Source organism: Panthera tigris, chromosome C2 (assembly GCF_018350195.1).
Source record: "Panthera tigris isolate Pti1 chromosome C2, P.tigris_Pti1_mat1.1, whole genome shotgun sequence".
Classification (NCBI taxonomy): domain Eukaryota; kingdom Metazoa; phylum Chordata; class Mammalia; order Carnivora; family Felidae; genus Panthera; species Panthera tigris.
This window is the reverse complement of record NC_056668.1, coordinates 121,416,570-121,438,657: the sequence shown is the minus strand read 5'-3', so window position 1 is coordinate 121,438,657 and position 22,088 is coordinate 121,416,570. Positions and strand designations below refer to the sequence as shown.

The following is a 22,088-nucleotide window of genomic DNA, read 5'->3' as shown; positions in this document are numbered from 1 at the left end:
AACTACAACTCCCAGAAGTCCCCTGGGAAGGAATAGGGAGGTTGGGGGAGATGAAATGTGATCTTAGCCCCACTCACCCTGCCTTAACATTCTCCTGGAAAAGCACCTGGAAGCTCAAGAAACCTCTCTGTGCTGGTCTTGAAGGAATCGCTTGAAGGCGTGCTCTTGTCAACAGGAGCAGGCAGATGGCAGTGCTGTGAAACTTCAAGCATGACACGCAACTCAACCCCGGATCCCCACAAGAATGAGGACCTCTGCAACCACACGCAAGTGGGCGGTGCCAATGTCGTACCAGCCTTAAGGCGCAGGGGTCAGAGTCTCCTTCCACGATGGCATCTGAAGGAAGTTCAAAAGCAAAGGATCACATATGAACTGTTATTGCCCATAAAGGAAATAACTGTTACACATAAGAGTTCTGGCTCCCTCCTCACCAGTTATACAAGATTCATTAAATGTAATTGACATTCACTATGTCAAAAACAGGCAGCTAGAGCTATTGTCTTAAAAGAAATACATCTAAAATGGTGCAGTCACTTTGGAAAATAGCGGAAGGTATTCAAGGGTTTAAACATAGGGTTATCCTAAGATCCAGCAATTCCACTCCCAAGTGTATTACTGAGAGAATTAAAAATGTATGTCCGTGCTAAACCTTGTACACAAATGTTCATGGCAGCATTATTCGTGATAGCCAAAAAGGGGAAATAGTCCAAAGAGCTGATCAGTTGAGAATGGGTAAACAAAATGTGGTATATCCATACAAAGGAATATTGTTCAGTTGTAAAAAGGAATTAAATACTGATACGTGCTACAACACGAATGAACCTTGAAAACATTATGCTCAGTGAAAGAAACCAGACACAAAAGGCCACATATTGTATGATTCTATTTATATGAAAAGTGCGGATTAGGTAAATCCAGAAAGATGGAAAGTAGATTAGTGGTTGCTGCAGGATAAGGGAGAGGAGAATGAAAGTGACTGCTAACAAGTGTAGGGTTTCCTTTTGGGTGAGGAAAATGTTCTAGAATTAGATAGCGGTGACGGTTGTATGACTAGGAAAATATACTAAAAACCACTAAATTATATACTTTACATAGGTGAAGTTTATGGCATTGTAAATTATACCCCAGTAAAACTGCTGTAGGGGTGCCTCAGTGGCTCAGTCAGTTAAGCATCATCCTACTCTTGATTTTGGCTCAGGTCACCATCTCGAGGTTTGAGGTTCGTAAGCTCAAGCCTCACAACAGGGTCTGTGCTGAAAACACAGCCCCACAGTGCTCTGGCAGTGAGTGCACTCTCTAAACAAACAAACAAACAAACAAACAAACAAACAAACTTAAAAAAAAAAAAAACTGCTATAAAGAAAGAAATGGTCCCCAAATGTTACTGAAACAGTTTTGGATAAGTATAGCTGGGTGGCAATTTTTATTTCTACTTTTCTAGGTTGTTTTTTCCAAAATGTCCCCCCCTCTAATGGGTAGTGATTACTTTACCAAGTGAAGATATGGAATCGGACAGATCTTGCTGGATTCAAATCCAAGTTCCTTCTGAATTAACTGGATAATCTTGGGTAAACTACTTAATTATTCTACACTTCCGGCTCTTCATGAGAAATTGGGGTGATATATTGCTTACCACAGGGGAGTTGGGTGAATTTAATAAGAGAATGCTGTAAAGTGCTTAAATCAGAGCATGGCATATTAGTAAGTGCGTAAGAAATATCAGCTGCCTTTTTTTTTAAGCTTTTTTATTTTTTCAAGTCATCTCTATGCCCAATGTGGGGCTTGAATTTAGCACCCAGAGATCAAGAGTTACATACACACAGAACCTGGTGGCTCAGTCAGAAGAGCATGTGATTCTTGATCTCAGGGTTGTGAGCTGGAGCCCCATGTTGGGTGCAAAGATTAGTAAAAATAAATAAATAAACTTTACAAAAAAATAAAATAAAGTTTAGTGTCTTGAATATCTTCTAAAAAAAAAAAGTTACATGCTCTACCAACTCAGCCAGCCAGGCTCTCCCTGCCATTTCCATTATTAAGAATAAAAGACAATAAAATAATACTAAGTTTTACAGATAGTGCTTATATAGCACTACTGTAGATGTTTTACATATTTTAATGTATTTAGTCCTCACAACTCCCTTGTAAGGTAGGACACTCTTATGCCCATTTTACAGATGAGTATTAAGTGTGACATTTACCAGTGACATGCAGTCTGCACATTTTGTAGTAATTTAGGAACACATAAAGAGCATAGAAAGCTGAGGCAATCAGGGGGGACTTCATGAAGCAAGTGGCCATGGAAGGAAAGATGGGCCCTGGTTAATCCTACATGGCTGGGAAAGGGTAGTGAGGGCCTTGCATGTAGAATGGAAGTTTCCAAACAAAGGGGTGGAAAATAACATTTGTACAATGTGGTGATGAGTACAGATTTTGTGTTATATTATTTTCTGTACCTTTGTGCACCTTAGAAATAATTAACAAAAATTAAAATATTTAATTACTGTGTTCTGAAGAAAGAACACATTTTCTTTCGCTAAGTCTTTGATATACGTATATATATTTACCTATATATTTACATTTACATATATATAAGTAAATGATAGTTTTCTTTATTCTTTCTAAAATAAACCTTGGTTTTTAAATTCTATTTGCCTGTTAAACTACTATGCCTTGGAATTTTTTTTCCATATGGATCTCTCTTACTCCTTGTTACAACTGCATATTCCACACTAAGAATGTTCCATAACTTATTTTTCCCTTCCTCACAGATCCCAAGTTTCTGTTACAAGCATTATTTGTAAACACTGTACCAACCGTAAAAGCCTTTCCCATGCACTGTCTGAGGTAGATATCAGGAAGCGGAAATGCCATAAATCCCATATTCAAAAAGTGAATCAAGGGGTGAATGGAAAATCTCTGTACTTCCCTGTCAATTGTGTTGTAAACCTAAAACTGCTATTTAAGAAAGAAATAGTCTTAAAAGAAAAAAGTCAGAGACGGGCACGCTGGCGAACCGGGAATCCAGGCAGTTTCTCACCTGCTCCGGGCCGGAGCGTGGGGTCCCATCAGCCCGCCCGCTGGCGGGCCCAGGAGGCACCTGGTGGAGCCTCCTAGCCCCCGGATTAGGTGCAAAAGCACGGTGACCTACTACCCTAGGGACACGCTCTCCACCCCGCCTCGAGGCCCTTCATTGAAAAAAAAAAAAAAGAAAGAAACCTTGGCGATCACGTGAAACCGGCATGCCGGCCTCATGACGTCACGAAGCGCGGACCAATGGGAGCTTCTGTTTATGTCGGGGGTCATCAGAATATCAGAGCCCCCGCGCGCAGCCTCACCCCGCCGCCGCCGCCGCCGCCGCCGCGCCGCTCTCCGGCTCTGGTCGAGAGCGCCCAGCTGGAGCGGGAGGCGGCGCGGCTGCAGCGCCGCGGGGAGGGCCGCGCCGGTTGCCTTCTGCAGCCGCGTCTCCGCTAGCTGGCCCTGCGCCGTCCCTGGGGCACTGTGCAGCTTTAGTCCGGGACTGAAGCTGCCGGCCTTCGCGGGTGCCTGGATCCGCGTCCCGCCTCAGCGCCCGGAGGACATGCGGAAGAGAGAATGAGCCAGAGGGACACGCTGGTGCATCTGTTTGCCGGGGGTACGGTCCACACTGGGCGTGCGGGCTGGGGCTGAGGGTGCTGGGCTGAAGGCCGTGGCCTGACACGCGGGCGACACGGGTGAGGGGGCTCCAACCCGCGGGGCCGAGAGGGTGAGACCCGGGCGGGGAGGGGTGAGGGGGCTTGAGCCGGGGGTGCTAAGGAGGCCGAGGTCGGACGGGGAGGGTTGGGGGCTGAAGCCGGGGCGGGGCGTGAGGCCTTAGGCCCGCGGAGCCGGGGCGAGGCTGGAGCGCGAGCCCGAGGAGCGGCGGGCGGGGCTGGGGGACTACGCGGGCCAGGGCCACGCGTCGCGGCCTATCCAGTGTCCGAGATGCGGGGCCGCGGAGAGGAACGTGGCTGCAGGCCTCACGGACGTTCCTAGGCCTGGGGGTACTGGGCGGAGGTGCCGAGGCCGAGGACAAAATGGGCGCCGCGGCCGCCTCCTCCCTCCCCCCGTGCCGCGCGTGCTGCGAGGCCTCCTCACGTCGCTCACGCAGCACCTCGGACCTCGGGTAGCTGTTTTCCCGGCCCACTCCGCGGGGGTGGGTCTTTGGGGGGCTTCCGGCACCCGCGGGGAGGCTTTGGTGTTCGCTAGCCCGCTGGAGCTGTAGGTTTCTCGCTCTCGGAAAATTTTCTGCCCGGGTTTCTCCAGGTTGCGAGATGCGGTGCAAAGCGTCAGTGCCTTTGGGGTCAGATTCTTTTTGTGAAAACCAACCCTCTTGCGCACCCGCTGCTTTTCGTCTGCTGAAAGGAGAAAGTCGGGGGTAGGGAGAGGTCAGATGCTTTGGCCATAGTTACTGTGTGTACAAGATTAGGACTCAGCCTAAAGTCTCAGTTCCCTGATTGCCAGCCTACATGCTACAGATACTTTGTTGAGCCAGTTTAGTCTCTTTTTTAGGTTTATTCCTTCCAAGTTATTTGGGGAATGCTAGAATTTTTTAAGTTTAAGAGTTACTTGTCTGTGGGATCATGTTACTCCAAAAACGGCTTTGGTGAATTATGCTGAGGCTCTTTTCTGTCTATATGACTGTATAAAGTCTCATCCCCTTAAAGCGTACAGTTTGTTTTAAAATCGACCACTTTAAGACTTTATTGCCAATGATGGCAGTACTTTTCTTTGGTTGGCGTATTCACTCAACAAACTCACTGTGCACCAGCCATGGGCCAGTCACTGTTGTGGCATAAAAAAGTGTTTTTCTTGTGATCTGTGAGGCCAAGCTTAGGCGATGTATTTTCCACATTTCTGAGACTTTTACCAATGATCCATCTTTCTGATACGTTAACTAAATCTTAGCAAATTAAATCATTTTTTTAAAAAACCATTAATCATGTAGGTAGGTGTTCTTGTAAAGGTATCTTGTTATGCAAACAATTGGGCTTCCTTGCGTAATTCTATCACAGGTAATACCTGAAAGTTAGGAGACTGCGCTGCTATTTTGAGTGAAAAATGGACAAAACCTTTTTCCCATTATGTTATTTTAATAATGTCCATTATTTTAATTGCTTCATTTGTAAGGTGAGAGAGGTGTACTATATGATCTCTAAGGCCCTTCCTAGGTCCTAACATTTCTACTACTCTACGTTCAAGATTCCTGTATTAAGTTTTGTGAAAAGTGGGGCACGGTAACTTGAAGTGTTAGCTTGATTGCACTGACTTCCCTATTTGGATTAAGATCATCGGTCATTTTTTTGTTATGAATACATGTAAAGGCCCTCCTTGTTAGATTTTTCCCTAAAAGCAGAAATGGAGAGTGTTTGCAGCATCTAAACAATAGATTTAGGAGCCTCTCCTCCACAAAGAACCTAGCATTTGCAGGTTATTTGGAGCATTAAAAGGTACTGGGATGTAGGGCCTGATACAACATAGGTGATCAGCCTTGTAAATTCCCTTCCTTTGTATCTCTTGACTTTACATTTATATGTGGTTGCATAATTTGCTGCCATAAAATCTGGTTTATCTTTTTTTTTCCCCTTGGTGTATCGTTTTCAGAGAAACATTAGAACTAGGAAGGAAGGATGGTAAAGATCATCTGGCTCATCCCCTTAAAAATGTGGAAAAATACTGAGGTGTATTGATTTACCCAAGGTCAAACAGCTTTCCATTCATGTAAAATGAGAGCTAAATAATGTCTAACAGATCCTTCTATCTCTCTGTTATATGAAGTCAATTTTATAGAATATTCTGGAAGTCTGTATGTTAAGCATTGTGGAAGTACACATTGGGTTGTGCCAGTAACGTTCTCAATTGGAGATGTTGAATTTTTTTATATATGAAAGTTGCTTACTTAGGCAATTGTTTTCAGGACATTCTTCATAGAAAACTAGATTTCATTATTTTTATCCTGATAGAATTACATTAATTAGGAATTAGGAAAGTTTTTGTTTTTTGGGTTTTTTTACTTTAATAGTAATAAGCTGAAGAAAAGGAGAGAGATCTTTTTATGAGCTTTACACACAGGGATCATTTAGATTAAGTTCTAAAAACTCAACATATTTTAACAACTAAATAACCTTTCATAGTGGCATTTAATCTTAGGCAAAAATTGAGTATATGGCCTTTGCATCATTTCCCTGATAATTATAATTATGTTCAAGTATGTGTTTATTAGGATTTCAGAGAGATTTCAAATAGCCTAGTAGCTATGTTATTAAATCAGAAACATTTGCAACAGACCAGTGCTGGACCTTGGGTCTGGACCGGTGCTGGACCTGGTTTATCTTTAGGACACCCTTTGGTCCTATTTTGTATTTGCCAGAGTTAATCTTCAGAATTTATAAGGTCATTGGTTAGGTCAGGGAAGTTACAGAAGCAACTCGTGTTAACCTGCAAAAAAGGATGTAGATAAGATTTATTTAAGCTGTACTTCTTAATTTTTTTTAATGTATATTTATTTTTGAGAGACAGATAGATAGACATGAGCAGGGGAGGGTCAGAGAGAGAGGAAGACACAGTCTGAAGCCGGCTCCAGGCTCTGAGCTGTCAGCACAGAGCCAGATGTGGGGCTCAAACTCATGAACGGTGAGATCATGACCTGAGCCCAAGTTGGATGCTTAACTGACTGAGCCACCCAGGAGCCCCTGAGCTGTACTTTTAATAACACTATATGTATGTGAAGATACAAGCAGTATGATATATATTTTTAAATTCTTTAATAAAACTATTTATTGTCTGTTATTATGTCAGCTACGCATGTGCACCAAGAGGCACTTTGCTTTTTTATTTTGTTCTTTGAGAGAGATTGTCTCAAATAGAAGGAATAAATCTTGGAAACTGTCCTTTCTAGATTTTTTTGATGTTATAGAATAATGAACTTGTATGCTGTTCAGCTGTCAAACTTGGCTGTTCTTTGCTTGCTAATCAAAGCACTTAAAGCCAGTGAGCAAGCGGCTTTGAATTGTAACTTTGTCTTTTAACAGTAAAGCATCCAATTTAGTACTTTATTACTAGTAGTAGCAAATCACATTGGTGATACCTTGCAACTGATCTTAACTCATAGGTCATATCACTGGATCAGAGGGACTCAGGACCAGTTAGAAGGCAAAAAGAAAGTGAAAGCCTGCTTTAAGGCACTTGAAGTGGGAATGGTCAGGGGAAGTGTGAGAGGAAGTTTGGAATGCAGAACCAGAGAGACTTGAAGATAGCTGGATGTCAGAAAGCCTCTGTATGCCTTACACACTCTTCCAACTGATGATTGTTAGCCTTTAATATCTCATACAGAGGAGCTTCTTCACATGGTCTTTTTTTTTTTAATTGTGTATATTTAAGGTATACACCACAACATGATGATTTGATGTAAGTATACGTAGTGAAATGATAACATCACATCTGATGCAGTTGCCATTTTTTGTATGTGAGACCATCTGAAATCTCTTAGCAAATTTCCAATATTCAGTACAGTAGTATTTTAATCATTATGTTGTACATTAGAACTTTAGACTTACTCATCCTACATAACTGCAATTTTGTACTGTTTGACTAATACCTTCCTATTTTTCACACCTCTTGCCTTTGTTAACTACCCTTCTATGGTTTTTGACTTCTATGTTGTTTGACTTTTTTTAGATTTTACATATAAATGAGATCATGCAGTTTTTTTCTTTCTGTGCTGGCTTATTTCCCTAGTATAATGCCTTCCACGTTCATCCATGTTGCAAATGGCAAGATCTTATGCATGGCCTTCTTGATCTTGGAGTCATCGCAGCCTCACTACATTATACATTTCTATTTTGCAAGTTTTTTTCTTTATTTAGTTTTTAAATGTTTATTTTGAGAGAGAGTGCACACACATGAGCAGGAGAGAGGGACAGAGAAGAGATAATCCTAAAGAGGCTTTGCACTGTCCGTGCAGAGCCCCATGTGGGGCTGCAGGGCTTGAACTCAGGAACTGTGAGATCAGGACCTGAGTCAAAATCGAGAGTCGGATGCTTACTGAGACACCCAGGAGACCCTATCTTGCTAAAATTTTAAAGCATTATATTGGCTGTACAAATTAATGTTCATGAGGAGTTTGCTCATTATAAATGGTAAAAAAATACGTAAATCAGTATTCATTGCTAAGAAACTTTCTTTTTGGGAGACTAGAATACACCAATTTTTTTTTTTTAACGTTTTTATTTATTTTTGAGACAGAGAGAGACAGAGCATGAATGGGGGAGGGGCAGAGAGAGAGGGAGACACAGAATCGGAAGCAGGCTCCAGGCTCTGAGCCAATCAGCCCAGAGCCCGACGCGGGGCTCGAACTCACAGACTGAGATCGTGACCTGAGCCGAAGTCGGACGCTTAACCGACTGAGCCACCCAGGCGCCCCTAGAATAAACCAATTTTAATATAGAATATTTTATTTTTAATATTTTTATATAGAATATTTTAAATATTTTAAAAATAATTTCTAGTCTTTTCCATTAATTGTTTTATAACTTGGTTGACATAATAAAATGTGCTATCCAAATCTTACAAATTGATAAATGAGACAGTATATATTTAATATATTTTAGTTGTACTCACACATTTAAGTTGTGAAGCTGAATATGCATGTATTGTCCCTGCCTTCCAGCTATTAAGTTAGCATGCTGCTTTAATTTTGCAGTAAATTGACCAGTGCATAAAAAATACCTCTACCCCCAAGCACTTAAGATGTGTAATAATAACAATACAGAAGAACAGATTCTTCTCCTTATATCCTTCCTGGTTAAATTGCATCTAACTTAATATAGAACAGCATGCTTCAAATTTATAGCAACCCATTAGTGGATTATGAAATCAATTTGGTTTATAACCAACATTTTTAAAAAAAGATAAAAATTCTGCAAAATGTGCATGGGGATATACTGCATCTTGATGTAAAATACTCCTTCTGGATTTAAGTTAGAGATTTGAAAGGAAAAGAGCTGAACTAAGAATCAGGAGATTTGGTTCTTTAATTGACTGTGAACGTAGAGCAACTAATTTTCCCTTGGAGGATTTTTGTTTCCTCATCTGCAGAATAAGGAAGTTGGGCCAAATACACTGTCTCCTACCTGTTAAATCCTGAGTTATCAAATGCTACAATGTTCATTCACTCATTCAGCATGAGTGCTTGGTATGTCACAGGCCTTAACAGAGATGTTGGGGTTATTAGTATTGGATATAAATTGCTGATTTCCTGATGCTTACATTGTAGCATCAGGGAGCACAGCAGAAGATAAAGTAAATAAAATATGTTAAGTGACAATATGGGCTGTAGAAAAGAGTAGTGCAGGGAAGGTGGATAAAGAGTCAGTGTAGGGGTTTGAGAGAGAGAGAGTGCAAGCAGGGGAGGAGCAGAGAGAGAGAGAGAGGGAGAAAGAATCCCAGGCAGGATCTGCACTGGCCACAGAGAGCCCAGTGTAGGGCCCAAACTCATGAACCGAACTGTGAGATTATGACCTGAGCTGAAGTTTGATGCTCAACCGGCTGAGCCACCCAGGCACCCCCATTGTAGGGGATTTTTTATATGGTGATCAGACAGGACATCACTGAGAAGTGACAACCAAGCAAAGATAAGGTGAGGTAGTAACCCATTCTCATATTTGAGGCAAAAATGTGAAGATGAAACAGCAAGAACAGAGATCCTGAGGCAAGAGCATGGTTCATGTAGTAAACTCTAATTAGAGTTAGAGCAGAAGCCAGTGGCTTGGACCAGGATGGACATGACGAGAAGTGGTCAAGATTCCTGATTTATTTATTTATTAAAAAAAAATGTTTTAATGTTTTTATTATTTATTTTTGAGAGCGTGAGAGAGAGCATGAGCAGGGGAGGGGCACAGAGAAAGGGGAGACACAGAATCTGAAGCAGCTCCAGGCTCTGAGCTGTCAGCACAGAGCCTGATGTGGGGCTTGAACTCAACCACCAGCTGTGAGATGTGACCTGAGCCGAAGTCGGCCACCTAACTGAGCCACCCAGCTGCCCCAAGATTCCAGATTTATTTTAGGGTACTGAGTCCAAGACACTTGCATACCATACACATCATTTTTTCATGGGGTCCAGTGAGTGGGTCCCAGAAACTTCAACCATATGCTCCAGTTAAAAACCCCTGCTGTTCCAAAAAAACAAATACTGCTAGAGTTTTGATTAAAATTATTTTAAAAATAAATGTATGCATATCGTGTTTTTTTAAGCTCCTTTAAGATTTTTATTAATCAGCATTCCCCATCTCCCCTCTCTCCACATTTCCTTCCTAGTGGGAACCTAGTATATGTCTTAGCTATGTGGAATTTTCTTCATACTTTCTGTTCTGGTAGATGAGGATTTAGTTATACCATTCTCTAATTCCCCTATCTTTCTATTCTCAGTAGATAGTTACATCACAGTTTTTTGGTTAAATCAATGGGCAGTGTTTACCTTATTGTGACACTATAAATATTGGTGATAGTAGGGCTCAGTTATTGACCTTTTCTTTCTTGAATAACTTCATTTTTCCTCCCTTGGAGTTAATAATCGCTGCACATTTAAAAATGCTTAGTGGGGCACCTGGGTGGGGTTAAATGTCCTATTTCGGCTCAGGTCATGATCTTATGGTTTGTGGGTTTGAACTTTGCATCGGGCTGTGTGCTGATAGTTCAGAGCCTGGAGCCTGCGTTGTATTCTGTGTCTCCCTCCCTCTCCGCCTCATCCCCGCTTGTGTTCTGACTCTCTCTCTCAAAAATGAATAAATGGTAAAAAATTTTTTTAACAAAAAAATTAAAATGCTTAGTAATATGGGTACTTGAATATTTAGTTTTATATCATCAAATATATTCATCTGTCAGTCTTTTTTTCCTGAAGTTCTTCATCCCTCTGAACTTTGTTACCCAAATCCTTTCTGGACTGGTTATTTTCTAATCCTGACATTTCTTGGGATTCCTTTCTCCCTCTCCTGTGTTATTCATTCTGTTCCTAAATTCAGTTCCCCAGCCCCCATTTTATTGAGATATAATTTGACGTAGAACCTTGTATTGTTTTTAGGTATATTCCCTCCTCTTTTTTAGATTAAGCCCTTAACTCGCAGAACACATTCTTCAGTAGCTATGTAAGAAAAGGTACAAGGTAGGAAAATTCTTAAATATTTCTTTGTATGCGAGTGTATTTATTCTTTCTGCTTGACAGGTTTGGTACAGAATTCTAGAATAAGTAATCTGCAGTTGTTGGGAATTCTATTCTTTTTTTTTTTTTTAATGTTACCTTTTATTCTTCGTGGAAGTTGATAATATCTTTGTTCCCAGCATTTTATTTTATTTTTTAAAGTTTATTTATTTATCTTATTTTGAGAGACTTAGCAAGCAGGGGAGGGGCAGAGAGAGAGAGCATCTCAAGCAGGGTCCAAGCTGTCAGCACGGAGCCCAACGCAGACCTTGAACTCAGATCGTGAGGTCTTGACCTGAGCTGAAGTCTGACGCTTAACCAACTGAGCCACCCAGGCACCCCTTTGTTCCCAATATTTTATTAATTTTTTTTTTCAACGTTTTTTATTTATTTTTGGGACAGAGAGAGACAGAGCATGAACGGGGGAGGGGCAGAGAGAGAGGGAGACACAGAATCGGAAACAGGCTCCAGGCTCCGAGGCATCAGCCCAGAGCCTGATGCGGGGCTCGAACTCACGAACCGTGAGATCGTGACCTGGCTGAAGTCGGACGCTTAACCGACTGCGCCACCCAGGCGCCCCTGTTCCCAATATTTTAAAAGATTGTAGTAGTGCAACTTGGTGTGAGGTTTTTAAATATCTATTGATTCTACCTGTGAAACCTGACCAGAGATTCTTTTAAGCTTTTTTTTTAAAGTTTATTTATTTATTTTGAGAGAGAGAGACTATGAGCAGGGAAGGGGCAATGAGAGAGGGAAAGAGAGAATCTCAAACAGGATCCACACTGTCATCGTGAGTTCAACCTGGGGCTCCAGCCCGTGAACCTAGCAATCATGACCTGAGCCAAAACCAAGAGTTGGTTGCTTAACTGACTGAGCCACCCAGGCACCCTGACCTCAGAGATTCCTAAATTCATGTTCTTTAGAGATTTAAGCTTCTGCCTGGGAGCATAGTTTTACTGGTAACATAGTGGTGAGTGGGAGGGGTAGATCCCACTACGGTATCCCAACTTCACTATATAGCCTATCAGCCAGCCCTTCTATTTTCAGTTCTTTGCCTTACTTCCATCTTGAATACTTCATGCCCTTAATCTTTAGGCCTCTGAGATTCTGCAGGGTAAAACTGCTGCTTTCCTTTGGTATTTCCTTCTTTAAGCCTTTCTTCCTCTTTGTTAAGTCAGTTACCCCTTCCTACTTGCTTCATTGCTTGAAATCTTAGGTCTTGTTCATTTCTCCCCTGGTTCTCTGTCTTTGTGGCATATTTCTTTAGACAGTTGAGGTTTTTGACGTGGAGAAGAAATAGTCTCTAGTTAATCCCTGTTGTCATAAGTAGAGATTTTATTTTTTTTAGTTTTTTTTAATGTTTATTTATTTTTGAAAGAGAGAGAGAGAGACAGAGTGTGAGTGGGGGTGGGGCAGAGAGAGACGGGGGGAGACACAGAACCAGAAGCTCCGAGTGATCACAGAGCCCAATGCTGGGCTTGAACTCATGAACGGCGAGATCATGACCTGAGCTAAAGCCAAACGCCAAACCTAATGAGCCACCCAGGCGCCCCTCGTAAGTAGAGATTTTAAGTGTATATTGACTCCAAGAGTTTTTTTCTGCATCGATTTTAATGATTTCAGCTTGGATAATAATTTTAAATGACTTTAAGATAAAAACAGCATGAGAGATACTGGAGTGTCACCCCTGTGCTTGCATACCTGTTGCATTTTGTAACGTAAAACTGCTTCAGGACAACCTGAGTGCTTGTGTGAACACCTACTTACATCACTCCCTAGCTCTGTACAATTTAGATCCTCATTACTTGTTGAATTATGTTTTTAGGAATTACAGTATATATATATCTTGTCTGTGGTCTGACCTTAAAGTATTTGTAATAGTTTCTGTTACAGAATTTTAGGTATTACTATCAGTAATAGATGCTGATAACTTCAGTAGGTAATATTTTTTTAGTATTTTCTATGTGCCATGTCATGAAATACTGTACATGGGTTATATCATATATCATTTTTACAAGAAGACTGTTTTCCCCCAGTAGATTGTTTTTTGTGTGTATAATAGGTTTATTTTCTTGGAATCAGGAGTAGGGTAAGAATCATGGCCTATGTGCTACCTTGGCTTTTTGTTTTTATTTATTTTAATTTTTAAAAAATACTTTATTTTTAAGTAATCTTTACACTCAATGTGGGGCTTGAACCCATAACCTCGAGATCAAGAGTCGCACACTCCACCGACTGAGCCAGCCAGGCACCCCTATATTTATTTATTTTAATTATAGAAGTAATTCATGTTCATTCTGAAACCCAAGAATACATTTTATGTTTTACAGAATATAAAACCAAATATGCATGATTATTAAAATTTGGGGCCTATTTCATTTTTATGTTCAATAAATTTACAAAGTAAATGTACTAAGTAGTTAAAAAGAAAAAATCCAGGTAACTTCACGTTAAAAACAGCTATGATCTACTCTAAGTAAACCACTATTGTAGTGTGAATACGGTGTTTTACTGCACAGGTTGTCTTCAGTTCTGCAGCATATACTTCAGCATGTACTGTGATGATTCACATTTCTTGCCACTTAGCCCTCACCAATGAACAGAAACAAACTTGTGGCTTCTGTTTAAGATTTTGCTTCTGGTCTTTTACATAAAGGTGACCTTTGGGGTGCCTGGGTGGCTCAGTTGGTTGAGTGTTCAACTTCAGCTCAGGTCATGACCTCACGGTTTGTGAGTTCGAGCCCCTCGTTGGGCTCTGTGCGGCCGGCTCAGAGCCTGGAGCCTTCTTCGGATTCTGTGTGTCCCTCTCTCTCTGCCCCTCCCCCAGTCATGCTTTGTCTGTCTGTCTCTCTCTCTGTCACTCTGAAAAATAAATAAACATTAAAAAAAATTTTTAAGTTGACCTTTGACCAACATTGATATGAACTGCACAGGGTCCACTTACAGGCAGATTTTTTTGGGATAACTACAGTACAGTACTGCAAATGTATTTTTCTTATGATTTTCTTAACAACATTTTCTTTAATTTTATTGTAAGAATACAGTATATAACACATACACAAAGTATGTATTAATCAACTGTTTATGCTAGTGGTAAGTCTTCCAGTCAACAGTAGGCTATTAGTAGTTAAGTTTTGAGGGAGTCAAAAGTTATGTGTGGATTTTTGACTGCATGGGGTGGGGGGGAGGGGTTGGTGCCCCTAACCCCCATGGTATTTTACGAGTCAACTGTAATGAGGTTTTAAGCCTGTTTCATAGCTGTTTAAAAATAATATCTGTTCCTTGTTTATTGAGAATAGAGTCTCCCTTGAGCTAGTTAATTTTGTTTCAAATCTCTTACAGCCCTACTATTTATCTAGTTGATGTGTTAATTTCTGACACTATAATTATGGTTTTGATCTTTTCTTTTTGGGGGTTTAATTTTTTTAATTTCCTATTTAAAGCTATAAGTGGAATTTTTAGGAGACATTAAGTTTATTATGATTAAGATTTTGACATAATGTAATTGTATTCAATTGCAGGTAGTTCATATACTTAACATTTTTTTTTTACTAGTTTTCACATATTCAGTTTTTTCATCAGATTTATCAAGGTATATATAATAAAACTCACCCTTTGTTAATTGCATAATTCAATGAGTTTTAGCAAATGTATAAGGTACTGTAACTACTATAATCAAGCTATAGAACCTTTTTTTATCCCAAGAATTCCTCTGTGCCCTTTGCAGTCGATTCTTCTCTCCTCCACTACCTCTTGGTAATCACTGATCTCGTTTCTATTCTTCTAGTTTTGCTTTTTCCAAAAAGTTATAAAAAAGAAATGTCAAAAAATAAAAGCCTTTTGTCCCTGACTTTTTAAAGTTAGCATAATGCTTTTGAGATTGATCCATGTTGGTGCTTTTTATTGCAAGATAGTAATAATTCATTATACTGATACGCCATAACTTGTTTATCCGTCTTCAGTTGATAGACATACTGGTTTTTTCCAGTTTGGGGTTATTAAGAGTACAGCTACTGTGGGGCTTCTGGCTGGTCAGTTGGGTAAGCATCTGACTCTTGATTTCCGCTCAGGTCATGATCCCATGGTTCGTGAGATTGAGCCCTACGTTGGGCTGCACACTGACAGTGCAGGGCCAGCCTTTAGTAATTTAGCCATTAATAAATAGATCTACATCTGTTATATGTCTATTGTATCTCATTGTGATTCTAATTTGCATTTCCCTGATAAATGATTTTGAAAAACCTTTGTATGTTTATTTGCATCGATCTGGTGAAGCGTCTTTTCCAGTCTTTGGAGTTGTTTTTATCATTGAGTTATGTTTCTGGATATAAGCACTTTATCAGATACGTGTTTTGCAAATACTTTTGCAAAATATTTGCAAAAGACTGTTGCTTATCTTTTCATTTTTTCAATGTTTATGTACTTAATTTTTGAGAGAGAGCAAGAGCAAGTGGGGGAGGGACAAAGAAAGAGAGGGAAACAGAATCCCAAGCAGGCTCTGCCCTGCCAGCAGAGCCTGACATAGGGCTTAAACTCACAAACCCGCAAGTTCATGAACCGTGAGATCATGACCTGAGTCAAAATCAAGAGGCAGATGCTTATTAACTGACTGAGCCACCCAGTCATCCCTTGTCTGTTCATTTTCTTAACAGTTTCTTTAAAAGAGTGGGAATTTTTAATTTTGGTAAAGTCCAGTTTATCAATTTTTTTCTTCTAAAAAAATTTTTTTTAATGTTTATTTTGAGAGAGAGAGACACAGAGCAGGAGTGGGGGAGGGGCAGAGAGAGGGGGAGATACAGAATCCAAAGCATGCTCTAGGCTCTGAGCTGTCAGCACAGCACAGAGCCAGATGCAGGGCTTGAACCCACAAACTATAAGATCATGACCTGAGCCGAAGTCAGCCACTTAACCAACTGAGCCACCCAGGCGCCCCTATCAATTTTTTTCTTTTATGATTTATGCTTTTTTGTTGTTATCTAAAGAAACCTGTGCCTAGCCCAAAGTGAAAAGAATTTTTCTCCAAATGTTTTCTTCTGGAAGCTTTACAGTTCGATGTTTTACATCTAGGTCTATGATTCATTCTGAGTTAATTTTTTAAATATAGTATGAGATAAGAGTCCAGTTTTATTTTACATATGGATGTTCTCAAATTTTTAAGTTGTTATATTTTTCACTTTTAGCTCATAAAATTTGTTCTGGTTTTATTTCCTTGATGGCATGTACTATTACATCAATATAAAATACCATATTTTCTTAAATTTTATTTGTAGTGATATTATTGCCATGCCTCTGTTTTTTATTATGTGTTATATATATGTATGTGTGAGTGTGTGTGTGTATATATATATATATATATATATGGATGTAAATAAACATACAAAGGCTTTTCAGAGTCATTTATCAGGGAAATGTGAATTAAAATCACCATGAAAAAAATATATATATGAAAATAAATATATATAGAGATACATATATATATTTAATTCTAGAGGTAGAATTGTTTAGTGTATTTCTGTGGTGGGCTGCTTTTCTTTTTCTTCCTTTAATGCCCATTTTGGAGGTCCAGGTTACCTCTGATTTGATCTGCTTTTCTCTTTGACTGTGGTAAGAGCTCTCCTGAGTGATTTTCATCTGGTTAAAAGCAATTCTCAGGGTTTCACTAAGTACTTATTAATGCTTTAATTATGTCCCACTCTTCCATTTAAAAAGAATAATTATTCAGCCTATCTCAAATTCCTTTAAAAAGTTTAAATGATGTCATTTGTTAAGAGCTTTATTATTTATCCAGTTTTTATGTTTAAATTAGATTCTTATAGGTAAGCCTGCCTACCTGGTACAGATTTCTACATGTGGGCCTGATATTACTGATTTTGAGATTCACATGTAATTTTTTTTGTAGATAAGACACTTCTGAATATTTGAATATTTAAAATAGGAAATGTATGATTAACCATCAATGGTTAATTTTTATTGCTCAGAAGACAATTTCTCCGAAGTTTTGAAAGATAGGATAGGAGTTTGAGAGAGAAGATAATACTCAAATAGTGATCTAGGTTTCAACAGAGCCACGAGTAATATTTGGGCAAGGAGCACCAAAGAAACCCTTAGAAAAGTATTTCAAACTATGATGTGACTTACCAGTAAATTTTAGTAACAATATCCACCATTGGGAGTCTTCTTTAATTGTTTTTGCTAGGTAAATATTAAGTTCAGTTCTTTTTCTTTTTTTTTTTTTTTTTTTAAGTTTATTTTTGAGAGAGAGCACGCACATGCGCATGAGTAGGACAAGGGCAGAGGGATGGAGAAAGAATCCCAAGCAGGCTACGCACTGTCAGTGCAGAGCCCCATGTGGGGTTCTATCCATGAGAGGCTTGAACTTAGGAACCATAAGGTCATGACCTGAGCCAAAATCAGGAGTCGGACACTTACCTGACTGAGCCACCCAAGTGCCCCTAACTCAGTTCTTTTTAGCTACTAATGGTGTTTATATGCAGTCAAATAAATGAAGCATTAAAATAGTTTAATCTTCTAAAATAAAAAATTGTACATTTTAGTGCCTTGATGAAGCCCCCAGTTGCCCACTCATTTTACAGTCTAAATGTGTATACTAAGTAGATTTGTTCTTTTCATTTTTTCCCAGATGTGGTGGTACAGTAGGAGCTATTCTGACATGTCCACTGGAAGTTGTAAAAACACGGCTGCAATCATCTTCTGTGACGCTTTACATCTCTGAAGTTCAGTTGAACACCATGGCTGGAGCCAGTGTCAACCGAGTAGTGTCTCCTGGACCTCTCCATTGCCTAAAGTGAGAGCACAGTATTCGTGAATCTGTTTTTTTTAGTCTGTTTACCTTAGTGATGCCTGTGTGTTTTGTTCATTTATATTCTGCCACATTTAAAAAGGTTAATAACAGAGTTACTCAATTATATTCATCAGAAATGATCATCCCTAATGGAGAAGAATAGTTAGTTGGATAATATAAGATGTAATATTATTTCCACATTATGTGTATTTGGAATATTTTTCTACATTTATCCTGGATTTATTTTCTAAAGCTATTATAGGTATTCTATTTTGGATTATTTATTTATCTTTGAAATGTGATAGTGTTAAATGCTAACTCTTTGTGTATGTGCTTTTAATTTTCCAAGTACTGACATACTGACACAAGTAAGTACATCCAATTAATGGCAGTCTGTGATTTTTATATAACCTAAACATAACTGAGATTTAAAGCAGAATTCTACTGATTTTAACAGACCATTCACTGTTTGCTTGAAATTTTTTGGTGGTTTGAAAAAGATTTGTTTTTACATTTTACCATACTTCATTATGTTGCAAATTAGATTTGAAATTTCAAAACTACTGAAATTAGGTTTTACGTGTTCAGACTTAGGTATGTAACTCGTATCTGCCTTATCAGGTCACTTGGGACATGATCTGTTTGAGCTTAGTTCAGTAGTGTTTATTTTGTGGTAGCAAATAAACTCATACTGTGTGTTTACCGTGGTTACCAAAAGATTTCATCAGTCTTTTCTTTTTAAATTTCTCTAAGTACGTGGATAGGTAGAATAAAATTGCTACCAATTAATGAAAGTTACAAATATCTGATGAGTAATAGTATTATCAATCCTGATTAGTAATATCTTGATTAAAAATAGAATATTTTATCTACTAATAATAGGTTATTTAAATATCATGATTTTGCCTTTATTACCATTGGTTATCTCTCCTAAACTTCTTCCTTTGACTTTCGTAACAGTACTGTATTTTTTGTCTTTTTCAGTGGTTTTGCTTTCTCTGATTTTCCTCAGCATTAGGAATCCCTCTCTGCTTCATTTTAATTTCTGTTTTTCAGGCCCTCTTATAAGAGCTAATTTAACATGTTTCACCTATCCTCAGTGTTGAGGTGACTTCCAAGTCTGCATTCTCTGCCTTAACATCTCTTCACTCTCATTCCCATTGTTTCCCTGTTCAGGCTCTGTCCCAGTCAGTCTGATTCATGGCTGCTTTTTTTTCCCTAACATCTTTATTTGAGGAATAATTCACATACCATAAAATTCACCCATGTAAAGTGTAAAATTCATTTTTAATATATTGACAGAGTTGTGCAACTATCATCACCTTCTAAATTTGGAACGTTTTCATCATTCATCACCAAAAGAAAGCCTTATCTTGTTAGCAGTCACTTCTCATTTTCCCTCTCTTCTCTCCCCTTATCCTCTATCCCTAGGCAACTCCTAACCTACTTTCTGTCACTATACATTTGCTTTATCTACTCATTAGTTGATAGACATTAGGTTGTATCCACTTTGGGGGTATTATGAATAGAGCTATTATAGACATACACATTTTTATTTTGGGGGGATATACTAGGAGTGGAATTGGTGGGTCATATGATGACTTTATGTTTCACATTTTGAGGAACTGTCACACAGTTTTCCAGAGTGGCTGTATCATTTTACATTCCCACCACCAGTGAGTGAGATTTTCAATTTCTGCATTGTTTTACTGTCTTTTTTTATTAAAACCATCCTAATGAGTGAAGTGTTTCATTGCTTCTTAACCAGCAACTTTAGGGATCCCCTGCTGGGCTCCCTTAGTTTCCTAGGTAGCTCATGGATGAACTTCAAGAGCTCAGTAAATTACATGAAATTGTTTGCAAAATTGTGAGTGTTAGCAAATGTGTATTTTTTTTAAAAGAACATTTACTACCTTCCTTAATTTCTCAAGGGGATTTATGATACAGAAAGGGCTAACAAGCATTTAATCTTTAAAATGTGCTCTATAATTTGTTATTTTTAACTCTGCTTCTGTCTAATCTAGTTTTATCAAAAGGGGTTCCGTATCACCTGTGTCAGTCGTCTGAAGGCATGGTAAAATGCAAATTACTGAGCATTGTCCTATTGAATCAGAATACTTGGAGGGTGAGATCAGAGCAATTTGTGTGTTTTGGGGGGTTTTGTGGGTGGTTTTTTTAGTTTGTTTTTTTTTTTTTAATTTCAAGTTAGTTAACATATTGTGTAATAATGATTTCAGGAATAAAGTTTAGTGATTCAGCACTTATGTATAACACCCATGCTGAAATTGGCATTTTATTTTTTTTTCAAAAATTTTTTTTTAACGTTTATTTATTTTTTTTTTTTTTTCAACTTTTTTTTTTTTTTTTTTTTTTTTGGGACAGAGAGAGACAGAGCATGAACGGGGGAGGGGCAGAGAGAGAGGGAGACACAGAATCGGAAACAAGCTCCAGGCTCCGAGCCATCAGCCCAGAGCCTGATGCGGGGCTCGAACTCACGGACCGCGAGATCGTGACCTGGCTGAAGTCGGACGCTTAACCGACTGCGCCACCCAGGCGCCCCAACGTTTATTTATTTTTGAGACATAGAGAGACAGAGCATGAACAGGGGAGGAGCAGAGAGAGAGGGAGACACAGAATCCGAAACAGGATCCAGGCTCTGAGCTGTCAGCACAGAGCCCGATGCGGGGCTCGAACCCACGGACCATGAGATCATGACCTGAGCCGAAGTCGGACACTCAACCGACCAAGCCACCCAGGCGCCCCGAAATTGGCATTTTAAAAAACACTCCATCAGTAATCAATATTAAGATTTATCAAGTGCTTACTGGGAGCCAGGTGCTCTTTTAAGCACTTTATATATTAATTTACTTATTCCTCACAGTAACCCAAAAAAAAGAGTACTGTTTTTCTCTGTTTACTGCTGCTGTAAATAAAGATAAAAGACATTACTTTATGTTCTTATAACTGGTCATTTACCAAAACTGGGCTTCATATTAAGAAGTCTGGCCCCATAATTCAGGCCCTTATTGAACCATTATGCTCAACTGCCTTTTAAGCAATTATTCTTCTGTGTATAGGTGGTTGAGAACCACTGCCCTAGCCTATTAACTCTAAGTTAAAATAAGTTAAAATAGCTATTCTCTTTGTTTCTTCTCACTTTCAAAACTTAATACCTCACCCTCAGAAAGCCTTCCTCTTCCTTTCCCTGCTGGGCATATTAATCTAGCTTGTATAGCATTTGCTTATTAATATAGTCTGTTGAATGGTTTCAGTATAATTCTTTTTTCCACAACTGGTTATCAAATTTCTCAGTGGCAGGTGCCTTACCTTCTTTCTATCTACTTACTCTGCTCAGTTTTTATACAGTAAGTATTCAATATAGTAAATGTTAAATGAATAGAGAGAGAAGTGGTAACAGGCTAACCATTTTAGTACCCTAAAGGAGGTTAGGGTGACAAATTTTGACAGCATTTCACAGGAATGGTTGTATGAGATAATGTAGCAGTACTGAGAGAATTGTCTGATACCAAGAAAGGACCCCAAATACTAGATGGGGAGCTGCATTTCTCATTGGGAATTGAATTTGCTGGTAAAGATGGTAAAATGGAGGATATCGAAGATCATAGTAGCATGATCATATGAAAATAAATGTAGAAATTATACTGTAGTCTTTAAAAGTTTTAGGAAAGAATCTGATTGGAGTTCTTTTTACTATCATTTATCAGTCTGTGCTGTGTCAGGAAAAACAGATGTTCACAAGTAAGAAAAACTGACCAGAAAAGCACAACATCATAGTAGAAACATATGGGTTTAAAAGTCTAAGTTTGCTATACAGATAAAGTACTAGACTTTGAAAGACATTTCCTTTCTAAATAACATTTTTCTCTTTCAGGGTGATCTTGGAAAAAGAGGGGCCTCGTTCCTTGTTCAGAGGATTAGGCCCCAATTTAGTGGGGGTGGCCCCTTCCAGGTAAAAATAATTTTTTTAAGTTAAGCAAAATTGTGGCAGTCTTTCTTGTTTCAAGCTTAATGACAGAAGATGCTGAAGAGAAGTCAAGGTGGTAAGGATAAAGCACT

At 39.1% G+C, this 22,088-nt stretch overlaps 1 protein-coding gene across 1 annotated transcript in view; it reads left to right on the top strand.

The window, feature by feature from the left end:
• Positions 1 to 3,345: 3,345 nt before the first annotated feature.
• SLC25A36 (solute carrier family 25 member 36) overlaps positions 3,346 to 22,088 on the top strand; it is a 37,546-nt gene continuing 18,803 nt past the window's right edge. The window contains exons 1-3 of the mRNA XM_042999070.1: positions 3,346 to 3,632; positions 17,850 to 18,014; positions 21,904 to 21,981. Of these exons, the coding sequence (XP_042855004.1) occupies positions 3,592 to 3,632; positions 17,850 to 18,014; positions 21,904 to 21,981 (284 nt within the window). The 5' untranslated portion in view covers positions 3,346 to 3,591. The remainder of the gene's footprint in view (positions 3,633 to 17,849; positions 18,015 to 21,903; positions 21,982 to 22,088) is intronic.